Source organism: Opisthocomus hoazin, chromosome 6 (genome assembly GCF_030867145.1).
Source record: "Opisthocomus hoazin isolate bOpiHoa1 chromosome 6, bOpiHoa1.hap1, whole genome shotgun sequence".
In the NCBI taxonomy this organism is placed as follows: Eukaryota; Metazoa; Chordata; class Aves; order Opisthocomiformes; family Opisthocomidae; genus Opisthocomus; species Opisthocomus hoazin.
Window position 1 is genome coordinate 60,512,292 of NC_134419.1, and position 26,609 is coordinate 60,538,900.

The following is a 26,609-nucleotide window of genomic DNA, read 5'->3' on the forward strand; positions in this document are numbered from 1 at the left end:
CAAGGATCACTTAATGTGGACATCTTTTATTTCTACAAGACTGATTTTCCTAAGCCTAAACTCTGTTGTTCTCATGTATGTCTTATGTATCCCACAGAGGCATTCCCATGCCCAATCCGTCTTCACATGAACACACAAAAGTGGGATTTTCTCTTTTCTCTGTTGAAGTACAACTGACCTTTCTTTAAATTAAATCACTTACCCACTTGACAGAGAACATGGTGCTTTTTTTTCCCCTCCTCACATTTACCTACAGTGTCAAGACAACTAAGAGATCTTCAGACACAAGAAACAGAGCAGGTTACAGATAACTTCCAAACATCAAGGAATCCAACCTCAGAAAAGTTCATAGAAGTATTCTGCTGCCCTCCATGCCTACACATCAGCCAAATGTTTGTTCACGCTCTCTAAGCCCTCCAACTTCAAGGACCGTGGATGGCAGCTGAGGAATGAGGAAATGTAGACCCGTCAAGCAAGCTGCACTCCATGCAGGACGGCTTCCAGCCCATGAATTATTCTTGACACTGGCAATGAGGTTGTTGCAAGCACTCCAAGCTAGCAGCTTTGACTTTTACACAACTCTGTGTCTTGACCATCTGTTGTTCAAACAATTTCTGCAGCATGGGAAAGCAGTCAACTCTTTTCCCTTTCCAGCCATTATCCCAAAGACATAGCACCTTTATTATCCATGCAAGTGCCTCGCAACTACTCACCTAGAAGTTGATCTGGTAAATGAGAGTGTCTGCCCCCAGGTTACACCCAAAGTGTTCATTATTACAGGCTCAGACATGGTAACTTTTCTTCCCAGGGTGTTTCTGGGTGGGGCCTCAAGCTCCTATTGCACAACCAAGACCCTATGCAGTTGGAGCTAGAATCCAATGGAACCTTTACACTGAAAAATAGATATGTGTTCTGCAACACAGGAAAAATACACCAACTTGTCCATGCACCCTGCCCAGCAGCCATTAACTGTGCTGATCATGGCATCTATCTTCTGAACTTAGGACAGCTTACAGGAAATGGCCAAACCCAAAGATCCATTAGACCAAGACAGCAAGATACAGCAGCATTTGAAAGGAGACTCCCCTTTATTGCTGCATTATTAAATCACAAAGAGCCAGGCCACATTAATACATTGCTTACCACTACAGGTTTTCTTCTGCCTTTATCTATGCAAGAGAAGGTTCACAAATTTATTATTATTACTATTATTATTATTATGGTATATGCATCCCCTGCTGCGTGTACCACTCTGAAATATGTGCTGTCCTGCCCAGTCCCCTGGGAATGACACATCTGGTTCCCATCAACAACATTTTGTTTATTGATTTTTGTTTTCTTCAGCATATTGTTAATATTGAAAAAGTAGTTAAGAGACTTGTTTTCCTTCTGCACCAAACATATTTTCATTATTATTTCTTAATGCATTAAAGCAACCTGGGAATTTACCTTCTTTGTGGTCTCCAACAAGTCATAGAATTTCTTTCTGTGGTTTCGTATATGAAAAAAAAAAAGAGAAGACAATCCTTCCACTATAGCAACATAGTGAGAATAAAGGCATGTGAAACTTGTAACGGGGTCAGAAGAAGGAAGTTCTAGGCTGAGAGATCTATTTTCTGAGTCTCTCGTGTTGTAGGAAGAGAAATACAAAGAGGAAGGGTGCCGGATTTTGTATAAGCTGCTGTGGCATCTTGTTCATTTGTCAAGTGTATCTGCTACGGAACAAGTAATACACACTCTAAAGGATATTTTATTTTTGCACTGGCTGCCAATCATCATATGAAATGTTTAAGCTTCCAGCAATGCTATAGCTAGCTTTCAAAATCCACAGTCTGCACAAGCCAAGCAATAAAACTGAGGAAGCAGATGGGAAGGGCAATATTTTGAACACTTAGTAAGGCTTAGTGTTACTCAAGCTTAGTAAAAGCAAATGAACTCCTTTCAGCCCATGTGGCCTTGGGGGTACTGACAAGTCTTACAAAACGTAGTCAGAAGTCTGCAGCAAGGAATGGGTGGATTCAGACCAAGTCTATACCAAGTAACAGCCCTCAACCCTCTGCAGGACTCCTGCTGCTGTGCAAGATGGAATGCCTGATGAGGTAATTTTCTGCATGTTCAGGAGTCGTTGATGACTAGGAAGTCTTCTTTAGCATGCTTTCAATGTTGTGGAACTGCAGTCTTCTTGCTATATCTAAGGCAGTCTCCCCATTCTGAAAGACACAGATGAAATACATTGCAGTATGATAGACATGGATCAAGTATAAAGAGCTTTCCTGAATTTGCCACCCAGATGCAGCGCTTTCCTGCATAAGTTTCACTGTCACATCCTTCCTCTAAAACAAAGGTTTCGGAATGTGCCGGGCCTAATATTCCTACTCACTGAAGCCAGAGGCAGAGTCATCCCCTCCAGTACTGACACCCATTCCACTGTTTCCTGGGGCTAGTGTCCAAAGTCAGTGCAGAGTTAAGCTAAGAGGTTATTTCAAGAGCAACATGGGTGATACATTATTCATTTCAACTCAGTAATGCAGATACTCCCAGGTCAATATATATTTGGACAACATATGGGCTTTTCTGATGACAGAAGAAGCTTGACTTAGCCCCTCTCGGAAGAATGGTGTCTGGTGGCACATAAAGCACCTAGGAAGGTTGTTACCACTCCCCCGCACCTTGCTTCTTAGGAACAACAGTAGGGCAGCTCTGAGTTAAGAAGAGGTACCGTAAAGACAGCTATGAGATCTGCCAATCCAGTGGACATGCAGGCAGTGTTTATTAGTAGAAATAGAGCAGTGAAGGATTTGGACTTTAAAGATGCTCTTGCCAACAAAGGCAATGGAGCAAACATTGCTTGACACCACACAGCAAAGAAGTCCGCTGCCAGGAAGATCTGCATCCTTTTTTTAAACTGCTGCACACCAGCTAAGGCCTACAGCATACTGGTTCACCATCATGACAAGGAAACACAGTTGTCAACTTCACCTTCTTACCTGATTCTTGACAGAAGTGTCTGCATGAGCTTCAAGCAGTAGAGGAATGACTGCCTGGTTTTTCATTTCACAGGCATAGTGAAGGGCTGTGCTACCAGACTGAAGGGAAACAGAAGCAGATGAATTTTATTTCTATTGCTTAGTAGACCTTAGACAAGTACGACTACCTGTAGCCTTATCAGTTTCTCTCTAACAGCTGGATGCAAAAAACACATACCTTTTCTTGTCATGACACACTACACAGTAAAAAAAAATACATTCTCATAAGAGCAATGGGAACAAAAAAATCATTCCTCCCCCAGGATGCAGCTGCTAAAACAGGTCTGCTTCCTTTATTGGGAAGGCAATAATTCTTTACTAATTTCAGAAGATTCCATGTTCTTGATCTCAACAACTATGTCAAGCAATATTATTTGCTCACACTTCAGTGGTTTAGAATTTGGGGCTGCTAAAATTGGGGAGTCTCCTTTACTACCTTAGAAGAGAGGAGCTCTTTACCACACCCGAGTAGGCTAATGGGTACAGAAATCTGCATATGGCAGATCAGCACACTCTGAAGAGCAAGAGAAGACACAGGGTCTAGTGCTGTGGCACAACTTTTGCACACAAATCTGCTCCAGTCCAGGAACTCATAAGTGGTGATAAACTCAAACCCTCATATCACTGGATTCTTTATAGGATCAGCTATTTAATACATAAGTATCTCAACCCAGCTTGCCTGGGTTCTCCTAAGAGGGCACTGGTCAGAAAGGGAGAACTGGTTGATCAGTGAAGAATTATTTCTGTGTACATTACAGAACTGTTGCCTAAGTGTCAAGGGGAAACATTTAATCCTCCTGCTACATCACAGTCAGTTCAGCTGCTGATCCTACTATATTGCTAGACTACAGGACTATATTGCTAGAAGATTCTGAAGTCTGTTTTTATTAATTTTGTATGCATACAAACCACATTTGCATTTGTATAAATCCACTCACAAAGTCTGTAGCATTAACATCCACTCCAGCTCTAAGCAACATCTTGATCAGGTTTTCATTCTGTTTAGTCTTTGAGACCTGTTTGGTGAGAAAGAAAGATTAACACAGTAAGACAGTTCATCTACATACAGTACCAGGTAGATTTTGGCTAAATACTGGGTTTTTTTCCAAAAAGAAGAACATCTGGCCTCTGCAAATGCCAAAGTGATGCAGTGATACAACCCTGTCCCTTCACTAGCTATATTCAGAGCAAAATCCCTGCTGCTTCTGTTCGTCTCCATCAGTCCTTGCTTTAAAAACAGCAGTCCACATTCTACACAGGTTCCTGGACTGAAATACTGCCATGAGAAAGGGAAGGGTATGGTGGCTTTCCGGCTTTCATCAAGACTTACCATGAGAAGATATCCAATAAGCATGACTGGCATGAGGATTATGATGAGCACATAGTCAAGGAAGGTAAACTTCTTTCTCACAGCATAATGCAGACATGTACGTTCTTTCTAAACACAAAATAAATCTGATTACTACCAGACACAACCTTTCTTTCAGGTTGCCTACTAGAAATATTTATCTGATTTTCAAGCAGAAACAGACACGTGCAATTTGCTTTCTTCAAGTCGAAGCACATTAAACTCATACGGACTCATGGAAATTGGGCAACATATGCAAAAGGAAGTGGGACCCAAAGAATTCCATACATGTGTCTATAAAGTTGGACATGGCCACAGAGAGAAAGAGGGCAGAGCGGACATCTCATGTGGCTGCTACCACTGCCCAGCAAGTTTAATCAGCAGGAAGAATCCCCACAGCTCCTCTTCTTACAAAGGTGCCAGTTACTGAAGCAAAGACGTAGGAGGGCTCATGGCATCTCCTTTGGCACACATGAGAAACACAGGCAAGTAGCAACACCCCCAGCAGATTCCCAGTGAGAAGAGAATTTAAAGTATCTTTGAATACTGAGTGTACCAAAGCAACTAAAGGATAGAGTATTTAACTTGTGTGTTGAAGAACACTGGTGTTAAACCTCCTACAGGTTGTCAAACTGGAGCTGACAGACTAGGTTACAGTGTTGCACTGGGGTCCAAAATAAGCAGAGAAACCTTTCTGTGCCACCCCTGCTCCCCATTCTCAGTCCTGAGCACCACAGTTAAGCTCTGCACCCGAGGGTCTGATTCCATCTGCAAAGGTGTAGCAGAGAAGCATTTAAGCAAGCCAGGCACAGCTAGCAAATGGCTGCCAGTGCAATTAGAATGATCTTACTGCAAAATACTGAACACTTTCAAAGGAACTTTGAGGTAAGATGGAAAGCCTGCTGCATCAAGAAGAGGAGGTAGCATAGCATGTGCCACTGACCTCACAAACATTTGCTGCCCCTGATGAAATAAACAAATGCACTGGAAACCAGAGGTATGACTTCACCCATAAATGTGTAGGAACTTGCTAAATATTGCCTTGGAGTATGAGATGATACAATAGAATTGACAGTGTTGTGGGGTTTTTTCCTGGCTATTTATCACTCTTAACATCATAAGAATAAATTAATAATGAAGCCAGAACACAGATCTTTCAGCTACTTTTATTTGTTACCTACAAGGAAATCTACCACAAAAACACACTTCCTCATCACCTCAGGGAAAATAGCCAGTCACAACTATTGTGCAAGGCAGGCAGGTTTTTTGAAATAGGGAACAAGGGAAGATGGAAGGCTTCCCTCCTTGACCCCCAGCATGCTATTACACGTCATGCTGTTCTCTGGCATGACAAAAGCAGGTCTGCAGAGGAAATAAAGGAGGTTTTTGCAGAGTCAGTCTCTTCTCAGGGATGCATTTGTGAGAGATGGACAGGCTCTCATTCAGACCTCCCTTTTACCCAGCGTGAAGAAAAAGATGGGGGTAAAGCAAGGCTACAGAAGGGACGGACACAAGCTGGAGAGCAAGGTGAATGCAGAGTGCTGCACGACTAAGCAGGCAGAACTCACTGGGGATTGCATGCAGTGTTACCGAAACGGGTAGCATGAACAGAGACAAATTCAGTCTGGCAATGTTTTTTATCTTGTGTGCACTGGCAAGTTAGGAAAATAAATGAGGAGACAAACAGAAACATGTAGGTTTATTGAATTCTAATCTAGAGGTTATACTTCTGCCTCAGATGGAAACAAACCTCAGGTTTGGCTTTGCTTGCCAGTGTCCCCACATACGCACTCCAAGAATCTGAAAGAACAGTCACTGCAAATGAGTCGTTGGTGGCCACTTACCTTGTTTCTGAGGTTGACATCAGCATTTCTTTTGAGAAGATAGGTAATTATCCTGTTATTTCCTTGTTTACACGCACAAATTAAGGGGGTGTCTCCGCTGAAGCTGTCCTGGATGTTCAGATAGTTGCTGTTGCTCTCCAAAAGGAGCTTAACTTTATTGAAATCGTTATTATAAGCTGCCTGACAGATCGGCTGAAGAGAGAAGACAATATTCATCAGCACAATTTTCACTAAGACATTCATACTTCGCATTCTGACCTGCTACTTGCACATCCCAAGACACTGTCAAGCACTTCTGACAGAGATTGTAGTTCTAGGTAACTTCCAGAAGATGGTGGCAAGAGACCCTCCTGCAGCCGCCATGGCGGCTCTCCGCCCTCAGCCCTTGCACGATGGAATGAACTTTCTGCTCATTTTGGACGATGTTTTCTGTAATCCAAGAAATAAATCCGGTTTATTTCCAGCCATTAAGAAACCGGCTCCGGATCTTATAGGAGTCGGTCACAGTATTAAGCAGCAAGCACTGACAAGCCCATGCTTCTCTAAGCTACAACAGGCTGTCCCTTTGGATGAGCGCTGCTGAACAAGAGGTACCACTTCTGACTCATCAATTCCCAGAACAGAACCACACTGCAGGTGGAAGTGGAAAAAAAAAACAGCTCCCAAAATATTCCTTTTCTAGGGCTTGAAGTTAAAATTCATACCTAAAAAATACATGCATATATGCCCACAGCTCAGATCCTGCTTGGCTTTTGAGAACTGCTTGCTGCTCAGGTCTTCACTCAGTATTTCTAAGCGTGCTTCACATAACCTGCAATTCCTTCCCTTTCCAGCAGCAAGAACTCAGACTAAGGAGAGGCGGACAATGACAGGAGTACTATGAGTTTCTGATGGCCTAATACAAGCAGAAAAGAACAGTGAGAAGTGTGGCAGACTCAAAGCATTTGAAGTTCTCCAGTCAAGAAGAGAATAAATTTGTTTTCTTCTGTCTTCGACACTGAGGTTTTTAGTCACCATTTTCCAAGATAGACATTTTCTTTAAATATTGCCTGCAGTTTTTCCTTCCCATCCTCCTTTATGACATCCGAGAGACACCACATGAACTAGATCTAGCCCTGAACTCTGAGCCCTTTCTTCATTCCTCCTGCAACTAGCTTTTTTTCCCCCCCAGATTAAAAAGATTCATCTTATTTACATTTTCACGTCAGACAAACAGACCTACAATACCACCTACAATACTGGTTTACCTGCGGCTTCATTCCTGCTCAGTCTTCCAGACAGCTGCGTAAAAGGAGTGATTTTCCTGTCTAAAGAAAGTATTTACATGCTTACTAGACCTTGCGCCACTTCTTGTTTTGTTATTATTATATCAGACAAAAATTTACAGAGAATACCTGCGATATTGTAAATTTGCACATCTGCCTGTATTCTTATAAAAGCCTACATACACATAGTTTGCTATTATACACTTCTCCAGAACCATTTTAATGATTTTGAGGAAAAACCCTTATTTTAAATCCCTCTTGGTGTAAGTGACCTGCACACCGGTGCCATCTAAATGACCAGTTTGCTCTAGAACCTAACTCTCTGTCGCATCGGTGTGTAGTACAGTATTTTCATGCCCGGGAAGGAGATCAAGTGGAGTCTGTCTGCACCTCTGCTCTCCCTATTATTCTTGCTTTTAAGTATTGCTTTGCTTATCTAAAGATGCAGGAGATGTGCTGTTTAGTTGAACACTTGTTCAAATCCCAGCCATTTACCATACCACTTTACTCCTTTCTAGTCTGATTCTTGCTAGTTCAGCAGCTCGTGTCACCAGTTGACATGCTTTTGTGCTTTTCTTTCTGTACTACCTCAAAGAGTTTTACTTGCTAGGCCACTAAGCCCAAGGCATTCTGACTGATACTCTCATTGACCTGTGGGATCTTTTTCTAAACCTTACACTACTGTTGAACCCAGTTCTAGAGCCATGAATAAAGATGGAGCACTTACCACTCCCTAAAACAGTACATGATTTGAGACTGAAGTCATGCACAGAGACCAGCAGACGAGAATCTCACATGCTCTTTTACTTTCTGAAACCGACTGTTCTAAGAAAACACCCAGGGCACAAAGAAGGTAAGGAAGAAATTCTCATCCATTCCAACAGCTAATACATGGGTAACTGATGTACTTAAAGTATTTTTTAAATTATTATTATTCCAGTGCATTGGGGGGGCTTTGTAGAACTGCTTCTTTTATGCATTAATATGTTCCATTCATACTGTATAACAAAACCAAAACCCAGACTTCTACCCTGGTTTTATGGGATCTTTTTGAGGCCCACTCTGCATGTTTGCGTTCTAGAAAATGCCCCTTGAGGTCAAAAGAAAGTGAAAGGTTCCATAGATCAGACTTGTAACATACCTTACAAACTGTCAAACACTACTCCATGACTGGAGGAGCAAACATAGCAGCAGAATATTTAAGTAAGTGAACCAAATACTCCCAACAAATATAAGCTCATTATTTTGAGATCAATAACAATAGGACTTCAGAAATAATGTGTTAGGAAAGAATAAAGATAAAAGTTACAGATACCTGTGTAAAAAAGGCATCAGAAACAACAAGCAGTGGCAAAAATTATATTAGGCAGTCTTTCTCACAGAAAGAGAAGAGACCTGTTATAGAAGGCACTTAACTGGGATAGTGGATACAGTTCTTGTCCTCCAGGTCCAAAAATGAGATCAGACTATGGCAAGAGCATAAAACCTCCACACAACAGAGGAACATGAAGAGCCTGAAGAAAGACTGATTTGCTTAGCTTGGTTAGCAAGAAAAGAGACAGGGCAGCAAGTGTTCCAAAACAAATAAAAGGGCAAGCATTTGAGAAGAAGAGTCAATTAATTTCAAGGAACAACATAAAAAAGGCAATATATCTGGCCAAGAAATTTAGCATGAGAATTAGAAAAAGACTTCTAGCCATGTGCAGAATAAAGCTCTAAAACAGGCTTCCAGTAGCAGCAGAATGGACAGAAAGCCTGACTGGCTCCAGGCTGGAGCTTGAGAAGCGTGCAAGGATTTCTGTGGTTGTGAAGCCTCTGCCACAAACCCCTCTTCCACCTTTCAGTTCTTTGGGTTGCCACTCTGGCAGTTCTATCTAAATCAGGACTAACTGGTCTTAGTATTTAGGACTGTTTTAAACAATTCTCCAAACTTTGCACAGAAGACAATTAATAGAGTTTCTTACATACCCACAGTTAGACAGCATCTGTCTAGAATAGCAGTGGTGAGGTGGTGAGGCCAATTACACAGTCAGCACAATGTTATGTACAAGCAATATATTCCACCTAAAACTCGAAAAAAGATCTTTCTTTCATATCTACAGAAAAGAATGGAGGCTAAAATTCTGGAAACCCTCACTCAGTTTTCCACAGTGTTAGAAGAGCACCTCTGTAATGATGTAGCTTAACAATCAGCTTCTGATTCATGTTATGGTTATTACATTCTTGTTATGTACCTTTCATACACAAGAGGGAAATAAACTGTGAGACGTACTCAGAATAACCGGGCTTCACATGCAAGAGGGAAGCAGCATCAGAAAAATCCAAAGCTCACATCGCACACTCAGGCTCAGCTGTGGAAAGGAGCAGGACTATGAGTGCAGAAGTCTCACAGCAGTGTAGGACAGCCATGAAAACTCCTGCAGCTTCCCTTGTTAGACATCCACTGGCAACTGGAGCACAGATACAGTCTGTGGCATCTCCTTCAGGCACATGTGAGAAACAATGGCCAGTGCTCCTGAGACAAAAAACCCTGAAGAAAGCATCAGTGGGAACGGAGCTCACAACTTCTGGAGAGGTTCACAGTCAAAGACACAGAGATTGCAAAGCAGCTGCTCTCACTTACATCACACTATTTATAAACTCCAGTGTCCTGACCACCCCAGAGAACTCACAACAGACCTGGCCCACCTCCACAGTGTAGCAGGGCAGACCTGGCACAGGCACAGCAGACAGGACACCCAATACAAATGGAAGCTCTAGCTCTCAAGGGAGGGGAAACAGGACCACGAATTCCACCTTAGCTAAAGAGGAAGTGAGCACCTCTTTGAACTGTCTGGCAGCAAAGCCCTTCACCTCTGCTCTCTCACACACTTCTGCAGCACCAGCTAGCATTTACAGAAGAGGCACACGATGCACCTGACAGTGTGGACATGCAATGGAAGGGAGGGAAAATAGAGAATCAAAACACCATATTCCTTCTCCCCTCACCAGAGGTGCCTTTTCCCTGCCACAGAATCAGGGTTACCCATGCACTAATTCGGATTCTCCACGGCTCTGCCTGGCTGAAGAAAGCAAAGGGCCAACATTGGGGATGGGAAATTAGAGTCTGAAGATTAGATATGCCATTGACTGAGTGATGCTCAGCCAAATTTGATGTTCAAAGGAAAATTGAACATATCGTTTTAAAGCAAAACCTCTATAGATGGATTGGAATCTCTCTTTCTACAGTACTACTTCTTCTACAAGCCCATCAGAAGAGGATTTCATTGTTCAGTCTCTGAGGCTTCAGGATAGGTGAGAATTAGTCACAGGACAGGAAAAAGTTCTCGTGGATGAGATCATTCAGTACAAGATCACCAGGGTGTGAGAAAAGTAAAAAACGTTCACTGTCAGGAAGAAGGACAATGCCTCTACACAAGTGATTTTTTAAATTTTTTTTTTAATCAGTTGTGGGCCACGTGGTTGAAATCAGGACTTGGTAGTTTACTTATATCCAGATGAATTGCCACATCTGAATTAGTTTACTTGTTTTAAGAGCTTCGTGCATCTCCCTCTGCTTAGCTTTGCTGCGGTAGTGATAACCACCGCTATTCAGCAAGTTCTACCACACATAAATAAAGGTTAAAAGGTGCAGCACTAAGGGCAAATCATTCAGCCAATAGAGAGAAGGCTAAGGGAAAGCCGGTCTTGCAACTGGGAGAGCTATTTCAGACTATAATTGCTTCCTCCTTTGAGAACTGCAGGGGATTGCCTCAGTTACCTCAATGCTTTGCAGTTTTTTAGAAGAAAAGGAGTCACTTCATAATGTCCAGATATTCTGAACCAATCCGGAGACTCTTCCTGTGCAATAAAATTCATACAGAGGCATGCTACAAACTAAACAGGGAAGTCTAAATCAGGCTTGCTATGCTAAGAAATGCACTAGTATCCAATCCATACCTCTCGAAAAGGCAACTTACACTTTCTTATTTGCATTTCTCTAGATTTCAGTCCTGGATAAACAAACCATACCTTACCCAGGAAACTGTACCTGACTTACAATTTTTAAAGGAAGAGAACTAACATATATGAAAATATTAACTAATAAGCATGGAAGACATGGAAAGCATCTAATTAAGCTTTAATTAAGCTAGATGACACTGGTTTCGTGTACAATACTACCTCAGAGTAGTAGATCTGGAGAGAGGCAACAAACCCTTTCACAATAAGGTGCAGTCTACCCAGCCCTTCACATTATGAATGCACAGATTCAAGCTTCCTAGAATACTGAAAGAAGAGAAGATATTCGATTTCACTGAATGGACTTTTAAAAACAGAAAGGTGGCTTTCAGCACAGAAACATAAGCATTTAAAGGAACAGCTATGTAATGCTATCTCCAGAAAAAGAAACAGCAGTGCAATCCACTGTATTCACAGCCAAAAAAAGACCAAAATCCTCATTTGTTCACAAGTGTACAAATGGAAAGTTTATAAAGTAATGAATATGTTTAGGTAGCATTTATGCTAAAATCCAGGGGTATGCTACTTGGCCCATGGTCTGGAGACAAACCCATAAAGAGATGAGGTAAAAAATAATCAAATTCCTAAAACAATCATGAGGTGGTGGGGAATGTTTCCTTCGGCATTAGCTTTGCTATCTATATTCATTGTAAGCCAAGGAGTTGTTTGCAGTTTGCAAAGTCGTTTGTTGTTTGCACCATGCTCAGAATCACTCTGATCTCAACATAGAACCATAAAAAATGTTGAACAAATACTTGCTCTGTGAAGTCACAATAATTACCCTGGTTATTGCATTTGCTTTACCCCTACAAACAGTACTTCTGTCAATTTGTAATAGCCGAAGTACAGCATTTCCAAATGAAAAGAACTTCCAGATCTGGATAAGCATGTGTAAGGGAGGCTGTGAAGGGAACTAACCAAACCCAGTGAATATTCACATCTCCAATAGCTTCAGTTACTGTGCAGAAAATGGTCACGTACCTCTGAATAGAGTATCCCCATGCCTACTCTTCACTGCTTGTGTTCGTTCTTGTCCACCAGCCCAACAAGTTAACCTCACTTGAAATACTCTTGATCTTGTTTGAATCTGGTTAATATTTAACTCAAAAGTACCACTCTTTCTTAAGCTACATTTCGTTTAAGTGATTTCTGCTTGGTAGCATGAAACAACTGTCTTCAGAAACCCAACCCAACGAGGTAAAAAAGAGAACAGCAGCTTACAAGAGACTGACAGAACAAGTTACAACAGAGAAGCATTTTCCTTTGTCATTTTTGCAATAACAGCCTCCAGTTGCCTAAAAAGGAAAGTAGCAAAACAGGTTGCGGAGAGGAGGAGGGAGAGAGAGAGGAAGAAAATTTCACAACTGAAGAAAGGGAGAGGGGGAAAAGAAAAAAAAAAACCAAACACGAAACCTAAAACTTTAAACAAGTAACTATGAATGGTAGGTAGTTTGCCACCCAAGCTACTTCTGCTCAAAACATATCCCAAACTCACTGCAAGAACACCTCAGATGCCTACCAGGAAAAGGGAGGTAACTGGATCCCACGCTTTTAATGAAGAGTTCTCAGTAAAATTAGCTTCTGTCTCTTACTAAGTAGGCCAGCCACTTTTATCACCTTTCGCTCAGTCTTCTCGTCCTCCCTCCCCTTGCCTCCCGATGCTCACATGGTCACTCCTGGGTTACTTCTGTCACAGCTGATCCTGTGGCTAAGCTCCAGCAGCTTGGCTGCCTTCCTTAACATGCCCAGTGGACAACTGATCTCTTCCAGCTCCATCCCAGCTGTCAAATGTCATGCCTTGAACCCAAAAGAACTGTCAGAAATTACCATAAGCTAAAAGGCAGAAAGCAAATGGAGAAGGTGAAAAGGAAATGAAGTTACCTGGGCATACAGTAACCAAAAAGTCTTAGGCTCCATCACAAGCTTTTTTTGCTTAAACATGTCACAGAATTATCGAATCATAGAATCATTTTGGTTGGAAAAGACCTTTAAGCTCATTGAGTCCAACTGTAAACCTAACATCACCAAGTCCATCACTAAGCCATGTCCCTAAGCACCACATCTACATGTCTTTTAAATACCTCCAGAGTTGTCCTTTGGGTGCATTGAGCAACATGGCTAGCATCTCTCACATGCTTGCACACTCTCTTCCTTGAGGAAAAGCATGAATTTTGGTTTGGAGTTTATTTACTACACACTTGGTTCTAAATATGTGCTGAAGACATCACGGCAGAAAAATACACTTTCTACTGAGAACTAAAAGTTGTGAAACTGAGGACTGGGAGGCTGGTTCCAGGAAATCCATTTCTTCAGGTTTGGGCTAGTTTTGAGAAAGTTCTGTCCCTGGGCTTAAGCTGTTGACTGTATCTGCAGGGCACAATGCATTGGAGAGTTCTTCCAACAAGCAAGTACTAGAAAACAGGACACTGACATGTTCCCACTTCATGATGTATCCTGAGGAGAGAACACAGGAGTCAGGGCTGTTGAATTTCTGTCCTTCCCTTTTGCGTCACTCTTAGGATTCACCATTCATATAGGCCGATCCTGGCCTGCCCAAGATCCGATTCCCCATAAAGAGTTCATGGGCAATACTGCACAATGTGGAACACAACAGTCCTGTAGAAGTGAGTAGGGCTGTACATCTGCACAAACCAGCTGACGAGTGTATGTATTTTCCTGACCAGCGTTATCCTATACGGTAACTCTTAATTTAAAATTGGCCAGGCAGCACAGTGACTGGGCGGTGACTGAGCACACAGAAGCATTTGATAAACAGCTAGCTCCATTCCCATACAAGTCTGCTTTAAAAGTAGACAACTGGCAAAAGCAAGGAGAAAATTTATGAGAACCATGGAAGTACCTGGGAAGAGGAATAGGCTTCAAAGACAAAAAGAAGAGCGCATACAGACCATTTCCTTAAATTACCACTACTTTTCTATTTTATAGGGTTTGCAAAGGAGCAAGGAACACACATATTCCCCTTTGTCCTCTCTCTCTAACCCTGTGGATCATCAGGGATGTTTAGAGGCACAGGATAACCAGGACGTACCTGAGAGAGTTGCCTGACGCTGGGGGTTAAGACATACTTGGGTATCTTATGCTATGTCCAGCTGCAGGCCAGACCATCTGGGCATGAAAATTTTGCTCCAGCATTTTCAAAACAGGATACTTACCATCTCAGCTGGCATGGTTCTCTAAGTCAGGAAAGCATAGCAACACATTCCGGGAAGTTTCTGTACACATTTTAGGTTCTGTGTTTCCTATGCTCTTTTTATATGCATTACTTTAATCACCTCTTTCCCCTATTCGGGTGAGTTTACCCATCTTTTGCTCTTCACTCGATTCCTATTAAGAATATCAGAAACAATATCATACATGCCCTATGCTGGCATGAGGTGAAACCAGGTAAAATCTTGCAGATCATTCCAGGCTGACAATTCCATAAAATAAAAAAAAATGTAGTATGGTGTTAGCTGGAAATACGGCAGAGAAAGGTCTTCTGTATCTCTCTCTAAGCAGGGATATCAGACTTGCCAAGCTTTAATGTTTTTCTTTGAGAAATCACATTTTTGGTCTTTCCACAGACAGTATGCTACTTTATAAAGCAGATATTGTTTCTGTGATTACTCTCAGGTTCTGTTTACTAACAGAGACTTACTTCACTCAATTTGCCCACACAATACAGCACGTGATTAGCACCCACATTCCAGAGAATTTGCTGCAGGATGCCAATTTCAGTGAGGACTGAGCCCTCAGGCTGACTACAACTAATTCAGCTGTTAGGCAGAAGTCTCCAAAGATACTATGTTTTCATTGAGTTAAAGGAAATGGTTTGGAAGAAGCAAGAAATCTGGCTAGCATCCTCTCTGAGACAAAGTTTACATGATGTTTTCAAACTTCATTCAATACTTGAGAATCCCTACAGGAGCAAGCTAATTCAGAGCAAACCAGTCATTGCATGTTGTGGTGTTCACTGAACCTCAGATTTAGGAATACATGCATGATACTAAATACACACTTTTCAAATCACCTGTATTTTTATTCTAGGATTACCTAACAAAGAAGAATCATCCCCAAGCAATCTGCGAACAGTAGTTCAGAAAACAAGGGACAGGTGTGGAACCAGTGATCATGCCAGCTTCTGTACAAATCACAGCAGCAGAGACTGCATTCTTAGGTAGAAAGTGTTGAGAAAAGCTGGACTTCTGCTCCTCTTCATCCCAAAATAATGTGGTCACAGTACTCCCTGAGACAGGCAGTTGTACATATCAAGATCTGTCACAGCCTCAGGGGACAAGAATCCCCAGGTCCCTGCTAAATATCCTAATCATTGGTTAGAAGCCTCTTTACCTCTCCTGCTCCATGGTGCAATCTGGTCTTTCAGAATACCATGCAACGGTGCTGTTTATCATGAAATAAATCCACTGCTTAAATACTGCCAAATCAGCACTTAAACATGCTCTCCTATACATACAGACATCAGAGAGCACTCTACTGCTGCTCGCAAGTGAATTTTTATTTCCTTTTATTGGCAAAGGTTTCTGCCAGTGAATAAGTCTGCTAGTGGAGACAGACCAGGAACAAAAGCAAAAGACACAAGCAAGGCAGTCAAAGCAGAAGCAAGTTGCTCATACACATGTGTTCATGGTCTCTGTTGCCTGTCTCCTTAAAGATGCTCAGCCCTGCTTCTGTGCAGTTGCTTGTCAGACCAGACAGCCTGCATCCTTTCTGATCTGCAAGGCTGTTTCTATGCGTCAAAGTGTGCGTTTGCTGAAGTTGAGAAGAGGAAGAAGTCTTTGACCTGCACAAATGGGAAAAAAAGAGTACCTGATGGTTTCCTTTTGTTCTACTTGTGTTGTTGGTTTTTTTCTAAGGATGTCACTGTGGATGCCTGAAAATCTTAATATTGAAAGTGTGCTCATAAAGTGGACATTTTTTCTTCCACGGTTTCAAATACAGTTACGTTTTCCTTGTAAGTTAACCAGGATATTCTGGTACCTGCTAACAACATTAATGGCCCTGATGCCTTTATGTCCCACTTAAGGTGTATGTGAAAAAAAATATTATGACTCTTTCAAGAACACATTGATGAATTTCTAGAAGGTTTAAAGCTTATTTTCATTAAATATAAGAAGTCTCCAGAAGTGGCCTTTTGAATGTGTTTTTCAAGTGGTCTCTTAGGATACTTTTTTGTTTTTTCAATTAAGTATTTCCTTTAATTCCAGTTTGCCATGGTAAATGGTCCTCTTTGGTGGTGTTTCATTAGATGAAAAGAGTAGATGGCTGTTCAAGGCTCCTATAGTCAAGACTTTGCCACTGAAATTAATGAGAGAGTGTGTGCCAAGTCTTGGAGTTAATTGGCATGCTCTCTGATTTACGAAGCATTCATCTGGAAGTGCCTTAAAAAGTGCCAGCTAAGCCAGGTGACAATACAGCACACAGTAAAACTTATACCCTGAAAAGGGCAACAATTTAGCTACCCCATTGCCTCACCTGTTAGTACAAAAACAAACTGGACTTAAGCTGAATTTTTTAGTTTCATTCCCAAATGACATTCCACATGCAGAAATAGAGGAACATGCATTTTACTTCTGTTTTTGAACTGAATAAGCCAGCAGAAAGCAGTGGAGTATCTACTACAAAACTGTGCTTCCAGAGAACACACGTGGGAGTATTTCTGTTCTATTGACAGAAGAATGCAAGTATTCTCCTGCAAAGTGGATGGACTAAAGTGAGTTTGGATGCCAATACTAAAATCAAGGGTATATCCCAGAGAGAACAAATCTCTTGGCTATCCTTCCCAGTCTCTCCAAATCTTAAAAGCATTCCCCATGATACGTCAGAAAATACACTGTTTTTACAACCTGTTTCCTCTATGCTAATTACAAAGGTGGCTACAGCCAAAAAGCAGGGCACTAACTAGATAAAATTCACTCTACAATTTCTATTCAGAAAAGCTTTCCTGGGACCATCAGTCAAACCCAAAATCCCATGAAAATGCAGTCTTTCTTCCAGGCGGTCAACAAACAGATGTAGAATGGGGAGGACGATACATGAGAGAGAAAGGAACAAACTCATGGCACAAGCTAGCACCAGTATCATACAAGCACATTCCCCCAGGTCTGTTCCACACCTTCCTGGAGCCCTTGGCTCACTCCTGACACCCACTACGTGATGCGAGCTGTGGACTGTCCCTCCTCACACAAATGCTTATCCTGGCAGCCCCTTGGGGAACAGACCTTGGACAAAGGAGACTCCCCACTTGGGTCTTCTGTGGAATTCCACACTACTGTCTTCCTAACACAAACACCACTACCTGTGCTCTTTCACACAGCCCCAAGACGTGGTGCCTCCTCATGCTGCTCTGCTCCCAAGGAATTGACTTTTTAGCAGGATTCACAACACCCTCCACTCTGAATTCAGACAAAAACCAGTACAGGAAGACTCGCAACCCCAAATGTTTGATGAACATTGTAAGCTGGGTCACCTTCTCTCTGTTTCTTCCTAAAGTGTCTGTCCCAGTACCACTGCCACTGCCCCATATTTCACAGTCCCTATCAGGAGACTGAAAGTAGGACCCCTGGAAAGGGTTCTTCCAGCACTATGATAGGGAGCACCAGCCTAGAAGAAACTTTGATGCTCTCATCCAAACAGTCTGAGCTGACAAAGACAAGAATTCCTTTGCAATGGAGGCAAATGATGGTTTCTAATCTCAAGTGAAGCAAAGTCCTGCCCTTCTCTAACAAGCTGTTTGCTCAGTACAGTGGCAAAGGAGGTTGAACCCCTTCTTCAAACAGCAGGTTCTCACAACACAAAGTAATCCAAGACTTTTTGCTCTGAATCCCCAAAGTATATATCTGATCATCCTGGAAAAAGAGAGGCATGGGTTGTGCTGTCCTGCAGGAACCTCTTTTGGGTCCCTTCATGCCAGTACAACACAGAGCAGTAGAGAAAAAAAACAGCAACACATTATCACATCTTTGTGGCACATTCTTGGCTAGCTTCACATTCCTGGACAGAAGCAGCCTCTAGACCCTTTCTCCACCCATCTCTACATCATAAATGCATGTTAACAAGCTCTCATTTGGCTTCTCACAGGGTGAAATTATCAGATATCATGGATACTCCAGCGAGGAATATCAAGTTACTACGGAGGATGGATACATTCATGGTGTTTTCAGAATTGCTGCAGGGAGGAAAAGCCAGAATACAGTTGTGACACAGTTACAGGACATAGGGAAGGTCTGAGAGCCAGCTCTTATGTGGGTCCCCCATCTCTGCCCTTTGCAGATGCAATGGCATGCTCCACACTTTTCCATCTCAGTCCATGTCAGTAAGAGTATCTAGTCAGGAATGTGGCCTGAATTCCTTATAAAAGTTAAAACACTCCTGCAAAACCAGACTGCACCCCAGTTTTAATTACACATGACGTACTAGTACAGCATAAGAAAACCCTCTTCTACAGGGAAAACCCTGCTACACCTCGGTACTTCAGATTTTGTTCACTGGATTTCTAACCACCCAACAACAGCCTAGGCTTCATCCTCACAGATGCCGGCTATGATGTCTGGATGGGAAACAGCCGAGGAGACACACAGGCTTTAAAATACAAGACCCTTAATCCCAGACAGAAAGAGTTCTGGCAGTTCAGGTACCCCACAGAGAAAGAATTGCTGAAGAAAGCAACTTTCAGGGGACTAGCAAGCCTGGGTACTTTATAATGGGACACAGAACCTTTCCCCTTCTGGGTGTTTGAAATAATCCCCTCCTGTACTATATGAAAACCAGTAGGGTTTTCATACAGTACGACTTCAAGTGGGACATGCAACATCTAAGCAGACTAGATGTACTCTTTTCTACAGATGCAGCCACTTCTGGGCATGTTGGGGGGGATCATAACAAAGGCTTGGCTTCGTGATCTGGACAAGCCCTTCTGGAAACAGTTCAGCACATACAGAAGCAAAGCTCAAAGTGTACAGGTGACATTTGTTCTTACAAAGTGCTGGTTTCTTTGGGGAAGAGACTTCCAAAACTGGCAGGCATCTGTAACCTTGAAGTCTCACACCAGATACCATGTCCCAAGCGCAACAGGGGAGGAGACTGGTCAGTCTAGAAATCAGGTCTCTCACAACTGATGTTAACTGAAAGAGAATTATTTTTTGCAACCCTTGCTTTTGAAAACCCTGATTAAATTCAGTTCCCCAAGGGCTGCAGCTGACAGGTGAAGCTGCCACCTCCTCCGCAGAGAGCCCAAGGCATCAGACAGCCTGCCAGCATGGCTGCGCCTCGCTACCCCCTGCCCCAGCTCAAGCAAGAATGCAGACAGAGTGCAGTCTCTTCTTTCAGTGGGTTCTGCTTAGTGCAATGAACAAAACTGGCATTCAGTAGCTCACACTGTGATAGCCAAATTGCCTGTTGGCTTTTCGTGTTTCTCCCCTGTAGCTTTGAGGAAATGGGTAAGTATGATATTCCGGCAGAGCTGTACTTCATCATGAATAAAACTGGACAGAAGGGTGTATATTATGCCGGTCACTCAGAGGCTTCAGCTGCAGGTAACATCAGGACTATCTGGGTACAAAACAGTTAACGTCACTACCTGATTGGAATATGTCCCTCTGTCAAGTGTCTTTCTATCTCATAAGAAGTTACTGAAAGAAGAAGTACTTTCTAATCTGTCACCTGCAAAGTATGGGAAACTATTCTAAGGACTGTTCTGTCTGAAACAAGAAAATAACAGATGATCCAAAACCACTTTTAACTTCTGTAAGGATTACTTACATATAAAAGCTATTACTTACCAGATACCCTCTACTATAGTTTGCTAAGTATCCTTTCTTATTGCACTCTAAGCATTTAATGTTGTTATTGCATAGTCTTCCAGCAATTCGATGTTCTTCTTAAAGTCTCAGTAACAATGAGATTTTATTAATTTCAGTTTTAAAGATCTATATGTTAGATCCTCATGGATTAGATGTAAACAGTGCAACAGTCCTTAAAACAGTTCAAATAACAAAAGACAAAAAAAAAGAAATTACTAAGTCTCATAAATTCATGCCAGAGTTACTATTTAAAGCAAAGTTCATGTATGACTATAATTGACAGCATTACTATTTAAAAACAAATTACCAGACACTGGAAGTAAGAAAAGAAAATCAATGCTAAAAACTTCTTTGCTATTAGCACTGCATATCAACATCAAGCCACTTACAGCCTTTGAATATTGTTAGTATGTATGACATATATAAGATCCATGAGTAGATACTGGATTTTATATCATGGTGTGCCACGACCCTTTTACAAAAACAAATTTGGAAACAGAGCAGAAAATGGGCGGGGAGTGGCATGTGGCCAAATTCTTAGACAATTATTTTCCTTTCTTCTCATAAGTGCATTCTAAGGGTCTTTCGGCAGAACAAACCATGCAGGCCATGACATCACTTTGTGTGTCTGTAGATACCTATTTTTTAGGCAACCAATTAAATTTCTCACCAAATCCATCAGTGGAGAAATTTGGACATGTTCAGAAAACAGGATGGGATGCATGCTTTACTGGTGAAAAATTCTGCTCTTAACCTGCCAACCTTCAGATAGCTATTCTATTACTGCACGCCAGCATAAACATGTGCAGTCTTTTACAAACTTAGTTAAGAATGAATTCAGTGTATCAAACTGCTGACAGTGCTGGTAGTCTTCAGACTTTCCACAGAGATAAGCTGTGACACGGTATCTCTTTTGGAACTTCTTTAACATTACAGGTATACCTTCACCATTACTCATTTAAATCAAATATTTCTGAAGGAAGCTCACAAATACCAGAATAAAAGGAGTCTAAATAGTCTACTAAATCTATCCTTAAACACTAGAAGAAAACCACAAAAAAGATATTTCACCTCTTAATTTTTTTTGACCTGTAGTTTATTTATGCTTGTAAAACGATACAGGAAACTTAAATGGAAATAGCTATTTCACACCAGAATTACCAATTTAATATGATTTGCTAGGAATGGTGGAAGAAATCCTGCATGATATACTTTATGTCAAACTGCAGGAACACATGCCCTTTCTGTCCTAGCTGTACCCTTTACGTGACTATAGAACATCCAGCTCTACACTCTCCTCATATCTCTGCTCCCTCCTTACTTAGCAGCAATTTGTGCACTTGCCCAGAAAAAATACTAGAACAAAAGGGACTTCCTATACTGTACAGTCATGAGTGCAGCCAACTGCCCTTTCTCACTCAGGTCAGTGCACTAAAACCAGATGGACAGTGACCTCCAGGCCTCATGTCGAATAATAAGAAGCAGGAAGAACATGTGGTGTGCTCTTGCGGAGGATAAACTTTAAAGGATAGTGGGATGGTAAGCAGTTTCAGCAACCTTAGTTAAAAGGCGAGGCTATTAGAGAAGAGGGAGTGACAGTTTTCTACATGAAATATTTCAGCAACAAGGAAAAAAAACAAAAAAAGTTTTGCCCTTTTCCTCCCCTTAGTTACTACTTGGCTGCAAAGGAGCTCTTCACCAGAATGAACTGCAGAAAGGGCCTCTAACATGGATCTATGGATCTCCAGGAAAAGTTGTTGCGGTTTCTTCTGCTACATAGCTGGGGACAAAATGCAAAATCTGAACACAGTACACACATCCAAGAACACATTAATACAAGTAAAGCTAAAGTAATTTTGAAGGAAAACGATTTTTCTGCCCTATGTCTACATACAGTTGCAGGTAGATAGAGAAATGTGTTGAGGTTTTCAAGTAATGCCAACTAGGACCTCAGCTAATGCTCAGATGTGCCGCCTGACATGTTCAAATCACACTAGGAAGAAAGGCTGAATTCAGAATGGTCTCATCTTGTGATAAGTCCCTCACTTCTACCGCTAAGCCAAAGAAAAGTTGGACAGATACCAAAGATTTTTAAAATGGACAAACAGACAGAAAAAGATTTTTTTATTTTGCACAAGTCATGTTTTTCTTTCTAAATAGGAAGACATCCAGATCATCTGAACATAAGAGGTTGTTTCGTTTTGGTTGCTACACATCAAAACGTTCCCAGCCAAAACTCAAAGCTGTTTCTTCACACTTCTCTCAACAGCAATATCTCGTTCCTTTACTCTGTCTGCTGCCTTTTCTTGTTGTAGACCTTCCACACGTCTGTTCTCCCAGCCCCTAAATCTCTCATACTCCGACTATGTAAAAGTGTTCCCACAAAAATCTCGCACACATGTAGCCTCATGATGCTCAAGCAGACGGTCTATTAACAATCCTCCTCTACTAGTTATGCACAATGCTATTTAAAAGCATCATATAAACTGTAGAAATTGGGAAGAACAAAGGCCACACACACTCCCCAAATGATGTTTTCCATATGATTAAGTACTAATGTGGGAATGACTCTCCCAAAGGCATAAAATTCCATATATTCATTCCTACTGTAAAACAGGTTTGTGAACCTCTCCTCAATTTTCTTTCTGATATTTGAAGAATATCCTATCAAAATGGGGGTTTAGCACAGCAACACGATGTTGCCGGGTTCTTCACAGATTTATTCTGTCACCACACTGGTTCCCTGCCTTTGTAACACTTCTGTTTTCTCTCCAGAGTCGAATAGATACCTATGTAGGACATTTCCCTGCTGGAACATCAGTACAGAACATTATTCATTGGCAACAGGTATAACCACGTGCTAATGTATAAACAGACTCCTACTACTGCTTTTTATGCAAGTGACAGCCTCCAGGGATGTCCAGAGGCAGCGGATCTGGGAAACTGCCTATCACATCTTCTCATGAGCTGCCGTGAGCACCTGCCACAGAGGGAGCACTGTGTCCCACAGCTCACCAGACCATTACCTGAATAGTCTCTGTGGTGTCAGGCACTGAGATTTCCCCAGGGCACATCAGGCCTTGCTGCATGTTGGGCTCTAATGCTTTCCAGCCTTTGTCTTTATTTGTGAAGACATTTGCCTTGAAAGCTGCAGAAGTGAACAGAAGCACAGTCTAGGCACTTGGCAGGCAGGAGGAGGATAGTGGAAACTTGAGCAGCCAGGGTATGACGCAGACAGAGAAGTGATCCAGGGTAAAACTGTTCTCCCAAAGGGTTAATTGCAGCCTGGATCACCTCCCAAAGCCGGTTAACCACACAAACTCTTCTGCTGGCACAACGGCAAAGTGGGGAACTGCCTCTTCTGCTGGCATCTTACGCCACTCTCAGACCTAAGCTTGTTCTGCCTATGCTCCAAATCAGACCAGCGCAAGAGAGTGTCGGGTCACAAACAAGTCACTGCATGTGCACAGAATTGTGGCCACTTCTGCCAATGCTTAAATATATGCGTGCTCCTGCATACACCCCTGACTAAAATTCCCAGAATACAGACCACCTGCACAGACAGCCAGAAAACAGAGACAAGCTAGCAGATTTCTAGCATATCCTCAGTTACTTAAAGGACTGGATAAAAAAAATGCACACATAGTTTCAGCAAGGCAGATCCATCTTTTATTTTTCATTTCCTATTAGAGAAAGCACAATCAGGAAGAAAACAGTTCAGTGTTAAGCTAATCACACCCTGCTCCCAATAGCCAGATTCTTGAAGAACTGCAGAGCCTCGGGAAATGTCACCAATACTTTGAGCAGACCAGATGAAACTGACACACAAGTCAGGGTGTGTGAGGAGGTATCGTGTGTTACACTAGACTAGTAATAGCCCTGACACATCTCTGTGTCACAAAGAGGGACCTGAACCTTAGTCAAGCAAAATTTTAGTGACAAAACTTAGCAAGTGTGGTGGCAAAGGAGCAGGAGAGGATGTTAGCAAGGGGAAAGGCGACGAAGCCTATGATCCATCCTCAGTATGCCTGAAAGCCTCTCCACTGCCTCAGCTTTGGCTTCAATCACAGGCAAGAAAACATCTCCTGCACTCTGCTTTGTCTCTTAACACTTTCATTTTATCTGTCCTTGTTACAAATTTAATAGTTAACACATGCAGACCAATTTCAAGCTTCTGACTACAGCTCTAAGGAAAACATGAAGAAATACAACCAGGTAAGGCAGTACGCTTTCCCTGAAAACTCATCCTCAGATCCTGGCAAAACTAAGAACAGAAAAAATCAGATTTTAGCACCTTAAGTGCTGCAGAAAGAGGGAGAGAGTGGTCTGAGAAAATGTTTCACCTAAATCTAATACTCACCAATGTAAAAGTCTGTTCACAGGCAAGGCATAGACAGTTCCTTGCAGACAGCTAACAGAAGTTCGTTTTGCCTGCCCTACTGATGCAGGGATGCGACCAACAACATGTTCATTTACCTGCCATTCCCAAAAGTCTGAGCCACACCCAAGTGCTAGGACTGGATGCGTGTGGAGCTCTTCACTTCCCCAAAAATCCTCAAGGTCTGCCGTTCAGCTAAACACTAGACTGGCACAAAAAAAAAAAAAAAAAAAAAAAAAAAAAGTTGAAATGTATACCTTGGTTTTGGGAAGCAACTTACCGCACAAATAAAACAGAAGGGATGATTCAGTACAGCACAGTGGAGACTGCTGTTGCAGTGAACGAATGTATCCTGTAAGGAGAAAAGGAAACAGACAAAACTTGGTCTCTAGGAGCTTTGGTTACTGTCCTGTTAACACCCAGAAATTCTGTGCTCCTCCTGCAACACTGATAACTTGTCTGACAAGTTTCTGCGATTTGATCAGATCAGTTGACTTGTAGTGAGATTTTCTGAGTCAGGGCATGTTGTTTTATGGGCAGCACAGTATTTCAGAGGTGGAGAAAGACTCCAAAGACTTCTCAGATAACTTCCATACACACATATGGCCTTTAAGCACTGAAGTTTAAATTTTGGAATGGGGAATGTTCTATCCCCAATACTTTGGCTGGCTAGGAAACTGCCCAAAAATGCAGTCAACAAGAAAAATAACAGGACCACCCTTAGATAACAGCAATCTGTTTAAAAGCATCTTGTGTATGGTCCCTTACCACCCAGCAGACAAAACAACCGTCCTGCATTAAGTCATTTCACTGAGGTCTCGGAAGATCCCCATTCTACTCTTCCATGTTTCTTTGATTTCCTCTGTGATGACAGGCAAGGCAAGTATGCTCATGGGCTATGACTCCATCAGTAGCAGCACTGTGACCTAGAGACAGTGTGAAGTCTGGAACAACACAACTAAAACTCTTTCACTCCATGCCCCATAAAAGCATGAAGAGGATGCCACACAGGCCAAAATGGGACACACATGAAAAACTCCGCAGTCCTTGCCTGATAAGCACAGACACTGCTCTTTCCATATCCTCACCTCCAAAGGGCACAAGTGGGTGTCAAACTGCAGGACAACATATAACCACGCATTACAGAAAGACACAGCAAAAGGATGGATCGTTCCTCTTCATGGTCAACAGGGAATGGGGTTAAGGAAACAGACGCTAAGAAGGTGGCCTTCATCCTTACTCTTTTACTGCAAGGTGTGCAGAAGGGAAAGAGAGATGCTTGTACACAACAGCATTCACTCAGGTCTCCTCCTCTCCCTACAGTCTACTCCTCCTGTGTACAAGATAGAGAAGATAAGCACACCAATTGCTGTTTGGAGCGGTGGACATGACACATTTGCAAATCCAAAAGACATGGCAAAGCTACTTCCTCGGATTACTAATCTCATTTACCATGAGCATTTTCGTGTTTGGGGACATCTTGATTTCAACTGGGGCCTTGATGCAACTGGGAAAATGTATCGGAAAATCATTGAACTAATAACAAAACACACTTAAATCTTCACCCAGGGAATTCATTCATCTGGTAGAAACCCCAAAGATTTCTATTTAGCAGTAGAACAGGAATATAGGGGTTTACTGTCGACTGGTTTGCAATATTTTTTCCCCATTGTTTTCCATGGTGTTACGTTATTTTGGTGACTGCAGTCTCTCCGAGGAACTTGAGGAACACGGAGGTAACTGCTGAAAGTGCAAACATATAAGAAGGAACACTTCAGGAATCACTTATTTTGGAAGATTTTAGTTTTTATAGGACTGATTTTGCTACAGCTAAGATTTCATTTTCTCCTCCCTTGTACATCAATACCACATATTCCACCTGAGACAGAGGTGCTGAGCCACTCTCCATCATCTTTGAGAGGTCCTGGAG

General features: G+C 42.0%; 2 protein-coding genes across 2 annotated transcripts; one reads left to right on the top strand and one right to left on the bottom strand.

Moving 5' to 3' along the window:
• Positions 1-1,100: 1,100 nt before the first annotated feature.
• On the bottom strand, positions 1,101-6,470 carry ANKRD22 (ankyrin repeat domain 22). Its single transcript, XM_009935658.2, has 5 exons — positions 6,219-6,470; positions 4,357-4,464; positions 3,965-4,042; positions 2,988-3,086; positions 1,101-2,210 (listed from the first exon to the last, which is right to left on the bottom strand). Exons 1-5 carry the CDS (start codon positions 6,468-6,470, stop codon positions 2,133-2,135), a joined length of 615 nt encoding a protein of 204 aa, XP_009933960.2. The 3' UTR covers positions 1,101-2,132.
• A 4,215-nt stretch (positions 6,471-10,685) lies between these two features.
• Positions 10,686-26,236, top strand: LOC104330462 (lysosomal acid lipase/cholesteryl ester hydrolase-like). Its single transcript, XM_075424123.1, is given in 12 exon segments — positions 10,686-10,777; positions 16,020-16,094; positions 17,811-17,955; positions 18,581-18,694; positions 18,920-18,998; positions 19,001-19,133; positions 19,925-20,054; positions 21,971-22,057; positions 22,060-22,110; positions 23,077-23,148; positions 24,448-24,516; positions 26,003-26,236. Coding segments are annotated over 12 exon segments (1,281 nt in total).
• Positions 26,237-26,609: the final 373 nt, after the last annotated feature.

Bases quoted from the DNA above. Each gene is read 5' to 3' on its own strand.
- ANKRD22 (XM_009935658.2), bottom strand. From the start codon at position 6,470: ATGCGAAGTATGAATGTCTTAGTGAAAATTGTGCTGATGAATATTGTC. The intron at 3,087-3,964 runs GTGAGTGGATTT...GTTTCCCTTCAG, and splicing joins ATGTTAATGCTACAGACTTT to TCTGGTAGCACAGCCCTTCA. The intron at 2,211-2,987 runs GTAAGAAGGTGA...TGTGTCTTTCAG, and splicing joins ACACTTCTGTCAAGAATCAG to AATGGGGAGACTGCCTTAGA.